The following is a 16758-nucleotide window of genomic DNA, read 5'->3' as shown; positions in this document are numbered from 1 at the left end:
CAGGAATGGCAGTGAAGAAGTATAGTCATATGTTCCACTTGAGAACTTCTGAGCAGCATTTATTGATTTGACTCTCAATATAAAGGAACAGAGACGGGAGGACGCAAGGTGGGCAGGGAGGGCTGTGAAACTAGCCAAAAGGTACCCAAACTAAATGCTTCACAAAACCATTATCTCAAATTCTGCTCCAAAGGCATTGCTTACACTAAGGAGGACTGTTCAGTCTATTTACCTAGAGCCCTTACTGTAAGATGCTTGCTTCGTGCCCTGTTTATTGAGGAAAAATTACAAAAATATGGTGCATGTGAGGAGAATGAGAGTAGAAGAATGCAAGAATGTTTCAAGTAAAAGAGGCTCATGCAGGACCCCTTCACCTGGGATCCATTCAGAGCTGGTGTTACCTTTATGGATAAACTACAGATAGGGTTTTGTTAATACCATTTAATGAGCTGTGTAACAGTTTGGGTTTTGTGGGTTTGTTGTGGTTATTGTGCATGTTTCAGAGCTTTGCTAGTTTTGTATATATTTATTATTTCCTTTATTTTCTTATTAGTACCATCATTGCTTTATTAAAGGTGTTTCGTTTTTCTTTTCCCATATGTAAGTCTCTTTGCCTTATTCCCTTTTCCTGTCCCCTTTGGGAGGGGAGAGGTGTTAATAGAGAGCATTTGCCATTTTAGTGGCTGGCTAACCCTTGACAGGCTATTTTTTCGGTCACAGCTGATGTTTATCTTAAGTAAAGTGTGTTTGTGATATTGAAAGGTGGGCTCCAGGAAGGATCACTGGCACAGCTGTTAACTAGAACTCATTTTAGAAAACTACCTCAATGGCTGCCGTCAAGGATCTTTACATACACTTTAGAGGGGAACAAAGGGACGGTATAAAGAAGGTCTGACCCACATCTCCCTGTGTTGATGTCTAGGTAATTTCGGCAGCAATCAAGGATCTCGGGCTGCAGCTGAAGAATGTGACTGAGTGGCTGCCTGTGCTGGATGAAGAGGTGCTCTAGATGCTGGCAGCAGCTGCACAGCTGCTTCCTGATTTTCTCAGCTCCTTCCACAGGCTATGGAATTCACTCTGAAATTGTTGCCTGAGCATTTTTCACCTTGTTTTTCCCAGTCTTTAGGTATGGTATAGCTAAGTGATCATCCCCTGAGCCAGCTACATTTCCCCAGAAATACCAGCCAGAAATCCAAATAGAAAGTCCTAGCCTAAAAATGCATTGTGGTAGCTCCCTTCTTCCCTGAATAAGGAAAGGTAAATGCCTGCTTGAGAACTACAAGAAAGTAAAAAGGCTAAGCAGCCTTGTGAGACCCTGGAAAGCAAACACAAGTGCAGTGTGTGCATGAATTAAGCACAGTTGTTTAAAAAATGTGTTGGTCTAGTAAAATGAAGCAAAATTTGGTCCCATTTCCCTGCCACCACAAACATCCAGAAATCACATAGTGGCTAGAAATCAGTTTCAGAACTACGGGCTGGTAGAAAGATAGTCTAGGACATGCAGCAGAACGACTAAGATTTGAAATTGGAAATACTGCGTGTGGGTACTGCAGTTAGTAATAAATACTACATTGAGTTTCGTCAGATAATAAAATCCAGCTGGGGTGTAAGGCCAGTTTTACACTATCATTAATGGGAAATCCTATTCTCTAGGATAGCTTTTTCCATGTTTTCTTGTTTCCCAGACTGTGCTGCTCTGCTCACCTAAGGATCAACTCCAACCTTTCCCGTCAAGCACTCCAACATTACACAAAGTGACAGCTACCTTTATAGAAAGCCTCAGATTGTTCAATATTTCAAGTCTTTCACACTCTCTAGTTAATGTGGGACTTCTCACATTTCAGATTGTGACTTAAAGATGAGATAGCTGAAAGCTTCCAAACCTCCTAGGAGAAGGGTTACAGAGTTAGCTGTCACCATCATCCACATCCTTCCATGACCACAGTTTGTGGATTTAGGCAACATGCACCGTTTCTTAGAGACATTGACTTAGATTTCACTGCTTTTACATCTCAACAGATCTTACCTAAAGCAATGATTCATTTCACACTGCTATTATTTTTTTTTTTACAAAAAAACCAACAACAGCAACAAAGCAAAACCAAAAAATAAAACTCTAAAAAACCACAGATTTTTCCTAAATCTAGAGATATGCTGACCTGCAGAGCGCAGCTCCCCTTTAAGCAGGGAGGTAGCAACAATGTTTTCACTGGGATTGTACAAGCATATTTTTAGAAAGGTTTGTGCCCTTATCTTCAAAATCTTGGATACATACCCTTGTTGCCTCTGCATTTTTGCATGTTTTTCCAAAAGTAACTAGATAATCACAGGTCTGGAACTTAGAACTGCTTCCACATCTTGCTTCCAATAGTTCACCTTTCTCTTTCTCTGTCTTCATTCATTTAGTGCTATGCTGGCCTCCTTATGCTCTGGCTTGTTCAGGGTGGTTTTTATTACAAGTTTTTTCACAACCTCATCTATCTGATTCACATGCTTTGCTTTCTCCAGAAGCAAGTGAAAGGACACACAGAGCAAGAGTGTGATTTATTGTAGGGTTTGGTACTAGCACATACCACGCTGCACACATGATGTAGATGTCTCATTCACCCATTCATAGGTTACCCCTTTGTCAGATGAGTACTAAATTATCTAATTAAAAAAATACACTGCTGTAGTTAGGTATTTCAATACAGTTCTATTTTTATCTTTTAAAAAGTAAGAAGTCCTGTTCTTGATCCCAAACACTTATTTCCTTTTGCTCCTTGTCTAAGCCTCTTTCAGTTAGAATTCTGTGTGAAAGCTTCCTCTTCTATGTTGTTACTTGTGTGCTTGAATAATGGGATATTCTTCTAACTTTTTTACTTTTTTCCACAAATACAGCTGCATCTAACAACAGCTTCATTTGCCACATAGCTCTCTTTTGTTTTGGCTGTATGAAGAAATTTGGTTTTTCCTTTTGGTTTTCTTTTCTTTCCAGACATATCTAGAGATGAATGGTGGCTGTTTACCTCCAAAAACTTCGGGCTATAACAACTCTTGTACTTTCCTGGGCTCTCACTACCTGAAACAGATGGTAGAGGAGAGGTGGAGTCCTGCAGGATGCTTTCCCTGAGGAAAGCAACTGCCTTTAGTTACAGCTGGGCAAATGTCAACTTCTGACTCATATGAAACAGGGATTTTTTTATTTTTTTTTTTTTTAAATTATTTGGAAGAAACACAACTTTTCAGGCTTTTCTGAAGAATACAAAAATGGCTGAAACTTCAGCTCAGAAATCTAAAATCAGCTTTAGAGCTTTATAATTCCACTTGGAATCTTTACAAGTACATTTATTTGTGTATTCTCCTCTATATCCTCACATAGGGAAAAAAATTTACCAAAGGCCTGTGAAAACTCCTCAGTTGTGCTAGGAACTCAAAAAAATGTTACTCTGATAGGTAACAAAGTCAGAAGTGTCATTAATTTCATGCTGAATATGAAAAATGTTTGAATTAACATGAGTGCTACTTTGTAGTACAGAATTTGTGGATATTCTGGGCCAAATTTCTTGACCTTCTGCAAAAAATGTTTTGGAATAATTAACAGAAACCAGACTGTTCCAAATCAATCTGAAACTTGTTTAGAAAACTTTTTTTGAAGCTGAGACGCAGCCTCTTACTATTAGAAAACCATGATCCTTCTCTAAAAACGAGACCAGAATATACTTCCTACTCTACGTGTATAAATTCATTTAAAATGCATTAAGCTTCTTTTAGTACACATAGCTCAGCACATTGATCCATGTCTTGTGTATCTGCCTCTTAGAAGCTCAAGTGTTTGCCATGAAGTCTGGATGCTTTGAACAAGGGATCTGGCACAAACTTCTCACTACTTAGTCCTAATTAACATCACTGAATTCATCTAAGTCATTTTGGCTTCATACTTGAGAAAACAGGGACAGGAGTTAGCCTAAAGTGTGACTTGCTGCTGAGGCAGTTTGATAATGAACATGTTGTCTCCTCATTGATGTCCTGATATCCAAAAAAGTAGATCGGGCTCTGAAACAGTCTCTGTTCACTGATGTGCCCTGTGCTTCAGCTGGAACACAGTGCGCACTGCAAGTGAGCTCCAGAAGCAGCGTCTTGTTCTTATGAGTTGTTTTAAGCTTATTATTATTTTAGGGTTTTATAGTAATACATTACATAATCAGGAAATTTTTAAAATATTACTACTAATATATTAATGTAATTGACGTATTTATTATTACTGACTTTTAAATGCAAATATTGTTATAATATTAGATCCTGCTCCACTGAGGGAAGAGCTTTGTTACTAAAGTCAGGAAAATTAAAATTACATATTTAGATGAGCAGCAGTGTAACTAGAAGTAACTAGAACTAGAAACAGTAAATTACCTTGATTCTTACACAAGGCAAGCTTCAAATCATTTTAAGCAGAAGTCATGACCAAAATCAGTTTGTAAGGAAAAAGTCCAAATATCTAAGAATTTCATGAAGTTTTGCATTTATTTTTTCCTTACTGACTTCAGAAAAGAAAGAAATCCCAAAAGTTGAAAGAGCTTTCAAATAGACAATAAATTAATTACTGGAGTGGAACAAGGACTAGTCATATATCAACAAAAATGTCTAGAGTACAGACAGGATCTCCATTTAGATTAAAGAAGTGCTCAAATGATAAAGCTGAGAGAATTAAAGAAAGAAAAGTTTAACAAAGACCAGACAGCTCCTGAAATAAACTGTAATTAGACATATTTGTTATATTAGAAATATGGGACACGATCTTTACCTGTTGTAATCAGCACAGCAGCACTGCACCTAATTGTGCTGCATCACTGCAGTAGCAGATGTTGGTCCATGTGAGTACTCAAACACTTATTTTCACACTGGAAGTGTAATGTATTCTTTTAGTGCCATATTTGCTGTGCAGAGGCAACACTTATTTTTACAAAGTAGTTTATTTCCAGGCAGTCCAGTAAATTAACATTTAAGAGACATACGGGTTATTATAATCAAGAGCATTTCTAGAGTTCTTTGATTCGGCTTCTTCTGAAATGGTTTATTTTTATATGAAAAAAGTGGAAAGCAATGAATTATACTGAACTTTTCACCATTATCAGGTCTTCATTACAGCAAAAAATGTCTAGGATGCAAGATGCATCCAACATCCAGACCTACTAAAAGCTGTGTGAGGCCAAGAGCCAAACAAATGGGTTAGATCAGCCTTGCACTTTCCTCACTAGCAACTCAAACATCCTCCACCACCTTTTACCCTCCCCTCTTCTGGTATTCCTCTTACACCCAAACTCGTTAAATGGTGGTCTTGTTTCTCCAGGCTTGCTAGGACTCATGGGCTGTACAAGAACTAACTTTGCTACCTTCCAGTTTCTTGATGACTACGTTAACAGTGCTTCAAGAAGCCTGGGTCTTCTCACAACTCTTCTTTCAAATCTGTGGGGGAAAAGCTAATGTGATAAAACAATAAATCACCATAGTAAAGCATGATTGACCTTACAGAACAAATTCTGGCTTTTCTGCAAGCTTCAGAGCCTCATGCATCCCTGCAGCTGATAGTTTCCGGTTGATATTCCTGTATCTGCATTGCAGGAGGTTGCGATAAGTTGTTCTCAGGTCCCGATTGAAGAAGGCATATATAAAAGGGTTAATGAGAGAGTTTGCATAACCCAACCACAGAAATGTTCTCTCGACCCACAGAGGGATACAGCTGCATGCTGTACCGCAGATGAAGGGCCGGGCAGTTGAGAGGAGGAAGAAGGGCAGCCAGCAGACAGTGAAAGCCCCAACAATAATCCCAAGCGTAGTGGCAGCTTTCTGTTCCCTTTTAAAGATGGAAATGTTTTTCTTGTCATGCTTTAGGAGTCGTGAAAAATTAGCACACTCTTCAGATTCCTTGTGCAGTTTTACAACTCCATTCATGGAAATCCCTTCCATCTCTTCTGGTCGGGGAAAACCAGCAAACTTGTGTTTAGCAGCACTCCTCTTGGCAGCTTTGTAAATCTGATAGTACATGAAAAGCATCACTGACATTGGAATATAAAATGCAACTGCTGTGGAGTAAATAGTGTAGCCAAAGTCTTGACTGATCAAACAAACCTTTTCATCATTTACATTTTGAGCCCAGCCGAAGAGTGGGGGTATAGTGATGGAGGCAGATAAGAGCCATACGCACAGGATCATTTTGGCCATACACTTCCCATTCTGCCTTACAGGGTATGTAAGAGGTCTCGTTATTCCCAGGTACCTAGAACGATAAGGTAGAATTACTATATCGTGCAGTGGTTAACTGAAAAAAGTTATTTCATGTAGTCTGCCCTAAACCAAAACATCTTTGGCTAAGGTTTCTATTTTAAATTTTTCAATCCTCTCTGCATGTATTTCAAACTTTAACGTATCTCTCACATTACAATTTATAGTGCCTATATACTGTGTAAAAGGTCTTTCATTCTAGAAGAATGTCTCCCGTTGGCCATAACAGACTGTGATTTTAATGAATTTGTATAATCCTCATGCAGATAACTCATTTTTTGGCTTTTAAGGAAATTTTGAAACCAAATTTTATTTGGCTAACTTGTGAAATCTTGGAGTATAGATAGATTCTCACTCCATAAAGCAGGCCACTTTTTGTACTGACAGCCCTGTTATGTTAAAACTCGCATGTATTCATCTTCCTTCCTCTTACTGTTCTTACAGAAGATCCCTGCCACTAAACTGGAATAAATTGTCTTTCTTACCTTCATGTTTCAGATAGGAACAACAAACTGCAAACTTGTGCCAAGAGTAGATTATTTTGATACCATAATATTCTTTTTATCATAATTTAATTAGAAGTAAATAATATTTATTCACTGTTCCAACTTTTACTGAACAAAATAACAATCTATCACAATGTCAGTTCAGAAGACCTGGGGAAAACAATAGTTATACCAGAAACCAAGTTAAGGAGGTAAATCGTAAACAGAAAAGAAAAACATTTATAAAGTGACAAGTTTTCATAGGAAAAAAAGAAGTTTTCTGAAAACTACATTTCCTAAGTTATAACAGCTTCAATGTATTTGTTTCTAACTGAAGAAAATTACTATGGTCCTATGTAGCTGGACAGCAATATTCTGTTTGTGTTTACTCTCATCTAGAGAAAATTTCTTCATTTACTCTCTGTCTATAGGAAGCTTACGTTAGATGGAATTAGATGCTTTTTTTATTTTTTACATCTAACAATTTTTATTTTGAAGTCTGGGTTCTTCCCAACTGGAAGTTACCTATGAGTTACCATTAACTTCTCAAATTATTCTTTTTTCCCTCCTCCAAAAGAAAGAATTGCAACAACAGTCAGTGTGATTCACTTTGTTACATGTAAAATAAAAAGTTTCCAATTAGGTTGCAGAGCAAGGTTTTGGTTTCAAGCAGTTAGCAGTGGTTAGTTATACAGTGAAGGCTTTGGAGGGTTACAAACAACAAATATAATAATGATAAAAAATATTTTTGGGGAGCATTTTTTTCTGTCTATTTACCTAGCCAATCAAACGTGAGTATTTGCCTGGCTCTGTAGAATGCTGCACTGTTGATTTTACTGCAATGCAGTAAATTATGGCCAGTGCTGCTGCTTTATACAAGCACCCAGGTATGGTACAGCTCTGAAAGTGAAAAGCATAATTCGTGATCTGTTCTGATGAGTAACAACAATCCTTCTCAGCAACATCATTGATTTTATATTACTGCCATGGCAAGTGTTGCACAGAGGACTGTGCAAGAGCTGGCTTACTGTGCCCCATTCTCAACAGCATGCACAAGTAAATTACAGCAGGCCAGTATGTTGCCAGTGAAGCTGTGCCTAGTTGGCTCACGAACAGTTATTTAAAATTGTCTGGGGTTAGAGTAGTGCAGTATATGGACCAGGCTATTAAAAAAAGCAGCTTCTTGCGCTCCGCACCATCGGCATTAGAATATAATCAACAGACCAGCTCCAGTGGCCATGGGCATACTGGAAAGCCCATGGGGATTTCTGCTTTATAGCAGCACAGCCAAAACTCTTCGTGCTCCCAAGGAGCTGAGTTTTCTGAGGCACTCCAGGATGTAGAAGAGCAGGGTTAATGCAATGAAATTTTGGGGTTTAACTACCTAAGGGATACATCATACTGCTTTAAGTGATGTAAGGCAAAAATAAGTTATTAGCTGCAGCTCTTCTGGGACAAGAGTAGCACACTCTTAAAATTTCCCTGAAAATAGCACCATTTAGTTAAAAAACAGTTAAACACATTCTTTGTGCAGAAAAATTGCTTGTCATATACAATATTGTAAAAAAAAAATCTTTAAAAAGTTGGTCTTTCTAGCTAATACCCAATTGGTCATTAAAAATAACATGCTTATGAGGTGAGCTTCATTATGTAGCTAAAAAAGTTGAACTGGATTTCTGTAAAAATCAGATCTGTGGGCTGCATGTTCTGGATGCCTACTGATGCATTCTCATGCATCAGAATATAACAAAAAGAATTTATGAAAGCAGAAGTATACTGAAAAGAATTAAAATTCATTAGTTTTGCCCTGGCACTGCTTTTTTGGAAGCTATCTGAGCTTCAAAAATGCTATTTGAAATTAAAATACATTAATTAACATAAAAATACACCAGCATCCTTTCTGCCTTATCCATTTTGCTAAATGTAGTATGATAGGGAAGTCAGCAGGCATAAGTGAAGGAATGTTATCTTTTTATCTCTATATATGAAATCCATTACCCTTGAAAACTTACTTGCAGTTTCAGAATAATGTAAATCACTACTGTTGTCTAACACACTAGAGAGTGTCCAAGCCTTAATAGATTCATGAAATTCAAAAGTATTGTGTCAAATTCATTGCAAAAGTATGCTTTGTAATGCTTAATCTTTAATTACTAGCTTCCAAAAAAAAGACTAAAGGCAAATCAGCTGAACTTAACATAACACTCAAAAATATGTAACACCTTGAGGCCTTACTGCTGGGAAAGAATGAAGTCAAATTCCCTAGGAAGTCCATTTCATGTATCTTGACTACTCCCCACAAGAAAAAAATTGTCTCAGATTTGTTATTGGGATTTGTTTCTTTTACATGCCACATTTTGATCTTGGTGAGGAAGAAAATGTGCCTCAGTTCTCACTTGTAAAAGAAGGGCATTGTTATTTCCCATCCTTCCTCCTCTGAGTTTCTTCACTACATGGTTCTGCCAGACAGGGCATCTATTCGTATTACACCCAGGACAGTGAGGATATACCTAGGTTACCCCCTAAAAACACAGCATTGCAGACAAGTAGCCCTTATTTCTTACAAACTGGCCATGGTATTTCTTATTGAGCATTGCCTTATGCTGTGTGCAGACCACTGAAGTGCAGGATGCTACAGCAAACAACTGTTAGCTACCAGAAGCACAACATGTAAGCTGGTCATGGTGCTGCTGCCAATTTAAGAAGAAAGGCTGCTGTGTGAGTGGAGAAAAATGAGAAGGGATAACCTGGCACTAGTATCTAGTGGGTAAAATAACATCAAAAATTATAGGAACTTTGTTACATCACTGAAATCTGGAATAAAGCCCCTTGCTTGAAGAGCTCAGAACAAGAACAGACAACATAGACCACAAAGAGTGCAAATGGTGAGGGACAGAGTAAATTTCTTTTAAAACTAATTTGTGTAAAAACGCAAGCACATCCCCATTCTGGCTTTGTTTGTTATGATTTCTTCAGTGTCTCCTCTTCCCCACTGGAGGATCAGAAATGGGCTCCTGTGCCACAGTCCTATTCAGCTGTGAGGCACACGCAGGGTGCCCACCTCTAAGGAGGAAAATTATCCCTTGCCATCCTCCTTTTGTAGCTCCATTCAATTGTAGATGGGGGTAAAGAGCTCCCACCTTCATGGGATGCTATCGTCAGCTATTGTACACAACTGCCATTTCCCACATTCACCCAATGAACACCAATAATAGAAAAGGTAAATTAATAAGTCCTTTCTCTCCTTTTGCTTAATAAAAAATCTGGCTCCCTGCGATCCAGTATTCTTTCCCAGTACCTCTAAATTGTTGGCATTTAATGACAGGCAATTGTTATAGACAATTTAATGTAAAATCATTATAACTGTAAAACCATTAGCAAGTGACTGGTCCTGAGATCATTCAGTTTGTGGGGTTTTTCATTCCAGCTTTTTTGATACTGATGCATCACAGTGACCACACAGAATAGTTTTTATCCTACAGGGTTAAAGAAAAAAGTCTCTGTTGGCACTTGAACTGTAGATCACACAGTCATTACAGTGTTCTCAATATATTCAATATTACAGCAAGTGTTAAGATGTAGCATATATGGAAAGCAGAATGGTATACGGCAGAGGGAACAGGCATCCACAGATCCTGGTGACTTGTTTCTGGCACATCTTTTTATCTTTCTGTGACTCTTAGTACTCCTTCTTCCCATTTAGGCTTGTCTTAGCTATTTGCTTGTTGTGATGGCTGTCACGCATTACTGCTTGCACAGTGATTATCAAACTGGAAAATGGACTGCCACCGTGTCCTACTAGATGTTAGTATATTTAAAAATAGGAAAGGTTTGATATGGTTTCTTTTCTTGTAAATATATTTACTTCATTCTCTAATCTAGGAAATTTTGAAAAGCTTTCTCTGCACTACCATGGAGTGCGTTCATATAGCCATCTACTTAGAAGAACTTTTCAGGAAGGTATTTCTCATCACCTTTGCATGAATAACTCCCCATTTGTGGCTGAACTGATTAGTAATTTCATAGAATCATAGAATGGCCTAGGCTGGAAGGGACCTTAGAGATCATCTAGTCCAAACTCTCTGTCATAGGCAGGGATGCCACCTCTCGACTAGACCAGGCAACACACATGGGGATGTAGAAGACGACATAATTTTGTCCTCCAGGAAGAAAAAAATCAGCAGTGAAAGGCATAGTAGCATTACAGGTTAACCATGCATGACTTTTTTTGTGTGTGGTATGAATCTGATTTTGTTTCAGCAGTAGAAAAGTTCATTTCCTCTTCTTTGTGGTTTTTTCCTGGGAAGCTAAACATAGCTGTAACATTTAAGCTGTAAAAACGGTGAATTGTTCATAGCCACGTTGGAAACTTTGAGATGGGTCTAGTCCTCACACCTTTTGAAATATCCAGAAAGCAAACTGAGACTTAACAACTACATCAACTTCAACAATGGAGAGAAAATAGAAATAGAATGGTCCAATTTGGGATGCTGTGTCCAAAACCTTTCTTTCTTACGTCTGTTTTATGACTGAAAGATAAAGAAAAAAGGTCAAAGAACTTGCTTCTCTTTGTGAGAAAAGTCACAGAGTAATAGAAAACCTAACAGCTAAAAGCACTAAAACTTCTTTGAAGCCTCCTGCCTAACCCAATAAGAAACTGAATGCACCATGACATCAGCATCACTTATGGCACTTTTGAAGCACACACTTTCAACTCCTTTGTCTCTGGTCTCTGTGTGCTTCATAGGCAGACAAAATTCTACTCCAATTAGTCCACAATTGTTTCTCAGAAATCATTGACCTGATCTATTCCATCTGATTATTCCAGAATCAGGTTAGTATCTTCCACTGACTTTGCTTTTATGAAGCAGATTGGAATAGAACTAGAAACATTGTACTGGAAATCACAGAGAAGTTTATTATAGCTGTTTCTACCTAGCTGTTACCTCTTACCATTTGACTAGAGGTTACACTTAACCCGAGGTTCTTTCATTTCTTCCTATGTTTGTATTTTAAGATAGTCATAAAACTGGTTTATTTCTAAAACACAAAATTGCTTACTTCTTTGCTTTTGTGTTCTTCTTCTAGTACAGCAATTTTCTGGCTTCGGTATGTATTTCCTTTTATTAGTTTCTTTGCCAACTCACAGCTATAGAATCCTGTCTAATGATTCACCTGCAACAATAACTTATTCTGAAGAATGATGCTGATCTACTGATCTTCTTTCACTGGCTATGATTCTTTCATGATCTTTTGTAACTTTTCTGTTTAATTCAGTGCAACATTAAGAAATACTTCATAAAAACAGGAGCACGATGCCATTCCTAAGAGCTATCCAGTGTTCAGAAATATTGTCCCTAGTATAGTGATTGATCTGGATTTATTTTTTCTCTTGTACTTTGATATATCAAATATAAACTCAACAAGTTGAAACAATGATAAAATCTATTACGTCTGTTATGGCTGTGTCAAATGACCTAACAGAAACTGTTTTCTTTTCAAACATATTGTGCTTAGACTAATCAAGAGATGCTCTGTCCCACAGGCCTGCTTTTAAATAGAATAAGGTATACGAACTGATCTGGGAAATGCTATTCCCATTGCAGATTTAAGTAATTGAGATGGAAGTAAAGGGATAGAAACATAAAAAGACTTAAGTACTGAGACATGGGCATTACAGTGCAGAACTGCAGTGTTACAATATGAAAAGTAACCTTGTTAATTATTGCATGACAGTATCGATACCTTCCTTTCTGTAACAGATACTGGCCTCCTAATCACCTCATGACTACTGCCACTTTGTTGTCTGGGGAGAGAAGGATATTGCAGAGGCAGTAAAATACTCTTCTCCTTCCCAGAAGTGAACAAAGTTGCTGATTTCATTGCATATGTGACAGCTTTCAGAATATGAATTGGATCACTTTAAAACCTAAGCATTAAATACTGTGCAGTGTTAGAGTGAGACAGCAGACCTAACAAAAGCAAAACATCACTCAGTGGAGAAAAAAAGCCTATGTTGAACTAGTTCCGTGCTCCATCTAGCTAAAAGTTGTATCATTTCTATGTAGTGAATTAGTACATAGTTCATAAAAACTTAGCACAGTGGCCATCTTCCACATCTTAACTGCACTTGTTCACAAACAGTTAAAGTTCTCCTTTGTCCTTCCCAGCTGATAGTGAATGCAGTAATGTGAAATATCTTAAAAGTATGGTTTGGTATCTATTGTTTTAGATGTTTATGTTTCACATTTCATAAAATTCCAACATTATTCTTATTACTGAAACAGTGACACTTTAATTTTGATACTTGGAAGAATGAAAATTAAATACTTGGTTTGCTCTCAGTAAGGTTAACACTGTGCAGTATTTCCCTTCTTGCTGTCAACTGAATGTATTCCCTTAAATTCTCTTTGGAAGAGGAAGACATTTGTTCCCGCTCTTAGAGTGGGTACACTTTGAATACAGTACTATACTTCTACTGTACATAGTAAATGTTCTGATTTGATTTTTCATTTTCTCAAAAATCATTGTAGGAGTTTATTTTTGATGAAACTCATGAAGTGTAGGCTTTCCTGGCAGTGGAGGAGGATTAAGTCAATCAAAATTAAGTATCTGTTCATTCTAAAGGAATGTAATTTGCATAGTAGAAGATTATGTTCTCCCCTCTTACATGTCTTCCAGTTTCTCTGCACTTTCATGGAGCTTCTTATTCTCATCTTGCATAACTTTACAGCTTCATATTTTTCTTATTTATTTTAGCTCCTTTTCCATTCTTTTATTTCATCCATTTGTTTTTTACTCCACTTTCTTGTCCTGCATTGTTTTCATTTCTCTCTTAGTTCTCTATTTTTCCCTCTTCATTTCTGCCTACTGATCTGAGACATCCATCCCATAGATGGGGGAATGTATTCTCTTTCAAAGAAATACATAACAACTGTATTGCCAGAAAGAGGTGTACAATGCCTTTCCATTCAGTTTCTATTATAGTAGACGTAATTTCTGAAACCATATTCCGCTTTCCTTTCAGACCTTGGTAAATTTATTCTAACTGACCTTGCCTTTTGCCTTCCAATTTCCCCCTGCACTACTGTCAAAGAATTTGTCACCAGTCCCCACCTAGTCCTTAGCTTTGTGATAAATCAGTTTGATAGTCTTTGGTCTTCACCACAAATAATATACTCTTTGGAAGAAAAGATCCCAACATGAGACTGCTGATGTTTCTCTTGCAACACTCTCTGCATGTTAGATAACATGTATTTTCTAGCCAATATTTTGCAATTACTCCAAAAACTATTATATATTATAGACTAAACACTACTATTAACCGTCTTTGAAGAAAACAGTACATGTATAATTTTCCCTTGTTCTATCTTCACCAGTGACAGAAAGGTAGGAGACATAAGAAGGGAAGTACATTTCAGCCCATCACATCCTTTACCAGTCTCCTAGAATTTAGATGCGTTTGAAAACTGAAAAGGTTTTGGTGACAACATGTTTAGCATTAACTATCATGCTGTAATGGAAGACTTTCTAATGTTAATTTTTTTGACAATGTCTGCACTCCAACTTTGTGAGTTTCATTATTTCTGGTTTCCTGTATATAAGTGTGGTTTGCTTACTGAGAGCAATAGGATTAATTATATACAGAGCTCAAAAACGCTTCTCACTCTACTTGATGGATAATCTGTAACATTTCAAAAGCTCTCTAAATCTGCTTAGATTTAGAGTCAAATCACTCTAAGTCACACATAGGAAGAATCCATTTTTCTTTACACTGTTCAAAAACTTGCAAGGTTGAGGGAAAATGAAAAAAAAATTCATGCTTTTGTAAAAGAGAATTTAAGCGTTTCAGGGGACACACTACTCGCTTCTGCCCTTCCACTCCCTTTATCTAACATTGATCTATTTTTTTTGTGGAAGTGAGAAGAGAGTTAAAAAGGCTCTTCCTAAATTTTTCTTTCTTTTCAAAAGTAAACAATTGGTAATAATCGAAATATAGGATAAGGCACAAGTCATAATACATATACTAACATTCAGGAGTATTCCTAGAGAAGGGCTTCATGGGGTTTTTAAGCAATGTCTCACTTAACTGAAAAATTCCTCATGGAATTCGTCCTAGTATACACACAAACTCCTTCACAAATGCAGAAGGCGAGACCCTTGTACACTGTTATAGCTTCATACTCTGTGGTTTAGTTCACACTAATTGTTAAATAATTTTATCAATCAAGATGAAAAAGGTAAAGCAAAACATCTTAAAAAATGGCTGTTTGTTGCTATACTCAGTAAGGTGGTTTATATCAGAAAATAGTATTTTGTTTAAAATTCACATTTCCATTTATTCCCCATTGAGTACCCTTTTATCATTCCAAGATATTTTAGACTCACAGAAACAAATGCAGTGCATTTGCATCATTTTCAACTGTCATACCTAAGTATCTAATTACATGTAGACTGATGTCTGTCTTACATGACTGTTTTTCATTTTTATGTGTATGACGCAATTCCTCATTTTACTGCTATTACAAGATACCTGGCCCCTTTTTGAGGTGGAAAATAAGATATTTTAGCCTTCTGATACTATCTGAGAAGACTGAAATAGGAAAAGCTTTGGTCTAGGAAAGAATTAAAGAGAAATCACAATCTCATTTATTTATGTCTGGTTGTATTGCAATGTTTGTCTGAGATTGGGTGTGCAGTAAAAAAGCTCAGGTTGAAAGAAAGCTAGGAAAGAGGTTTTCTCTTATCTAGCCTTTTTTGTATGACAGAGGAGAACTGGCAAAATCTGAAAAGGGAAAATGAATCTGAGGATGACAAGTAAATGATTTGCCATGACTGGAGGGAGGTGACACTGGTAGCAAACTTGAGGAGAAGCAGAGGAGACCTTGACCATGAATGTATACAATTCAAAAGCTACTGAGCAGGGATGAGGCTTGACTTAAGATACTGCTTAATGGTGTTGTATGAGACTCGAGAGAAAGGGAGACAAAGGTGTGCTGGGAGTTACTAGTGTTTGACCTCGTTTTATCAGTCTAGAGAATCTGAAGCAGCAAGTGAACGGATTGTATGAAGGACTGGTCCACTGGATGCTGGTAAGGCAGTGGAGGAGAAAAGAAATAGCTGTTCTTTCTTATTTATAATAACGGAATTGGGGAGGAACACTTTTAGTGCTGGAAGTCATCTTCATGATGGCCTTAGTTCCTGAGGAATTAATCTCATGTTCTGATCCTTACTCCCAAGCATTTCTACCTCTAGCACAATAAACCTTACTGTCCTTCTGGCTACTACAGTCTGTCAAAAGAAAGGTATTAACTAGGACTTTTTGCTGAATGCCTGCATCTTTAGAGAATCTAAAGCATTAGATGGTTCATTTGCTCATTGGTCTGAGCCACCTATAAAACTGAAAATAAGGTTCAAGTCCCTGAACTTAACTTGATCCTACAGGCTAACCACTACATTAAAACATGAAAATTGGATATCATCAGGGTAACCCGAAGTGCCCAGCTGATAGGCAGAAGGACTCCATACAGTTGATAAATGCTGACAGGAAAAGGTTTATTAGCTGCTTTGCCTTTCCCATGGGGAAGAGTAACGTTAAGCAAAGATGTGGTTTCTTGAAGCAAAAGATGAGATTACATCCCTACTCTGTTAAACAGAGGCAGTTCCAGAGCAAAACAAATCAGAGGAATGGAAAAGAAAATGTTTTGCCAGTTAGGAACTGGAAAATCCTAATTCTCCTCTTTTGGGTTCCCCCATCTTATCCCTTCCACCCCTAGCACTCAGGGGACAACAAAGATCTCAGGTTTTTGTCAGGCTGCAGTACTGCTAACATATAAATTTTTTCCCCTTTACTGCCTTCAGAAAGGGTCTTGGTTCCCAAACTAACAATTTATTAACAAAGCTCAGGTCTCTTGCCTTGCATATCCTGACTGGCGTTGTCCTCACACTTCTGATTCTGGGCCAGCCCGTTAGCTTCAGCCAGGCCAGACGAGACGTGCCAGCAGACAACCAC

General features: G+C 37.6%; 1 protein-coding gene across 1 annotated transcript in view; it reads right to left on the bottom strand.

Moving 5' to 3' along the window:
• The window catches only part of LOC104279356 (5-hydroxytryptamine receptor 7-like), a gene marked incomplete at its 5' end in the record, with an annotated part of 7861 nt that extends 1605 nt beyond the window's left edge, over positions 1–6256 (bottom strand). The window contains one exon of the mRNA XM_009876619.1: positions 5510–6256. Within this exon, the coding sequence (XP_009874921.1) occupies positions 5510–6256 (747 nt within the window). The remainder of the gene's footprint in view (positions 1–5509) is intronic.
• Between the last annotated feature and the right edge of the window lie 10502 nt (positions 6257–16758).

Source organism: Apaloderma vittatum, unplaced genomic scaffold (genome assembly GCF_000703405.1).
Source record: "Apaloderma vittatum isolate BGI_N311 unplaced genomic scaffold, ASM70340v1 scaffold1699, whole genome shotgun sequence".
NCBI lineage: Eukaryota > Metazoa > Chordata > Aves > Trogoniformes > Trogonidae > Apaloderma > Apaloderma vittatum.
This window is presented reverse-complemented; position numbering and strand designations above follow the sequence as displayed.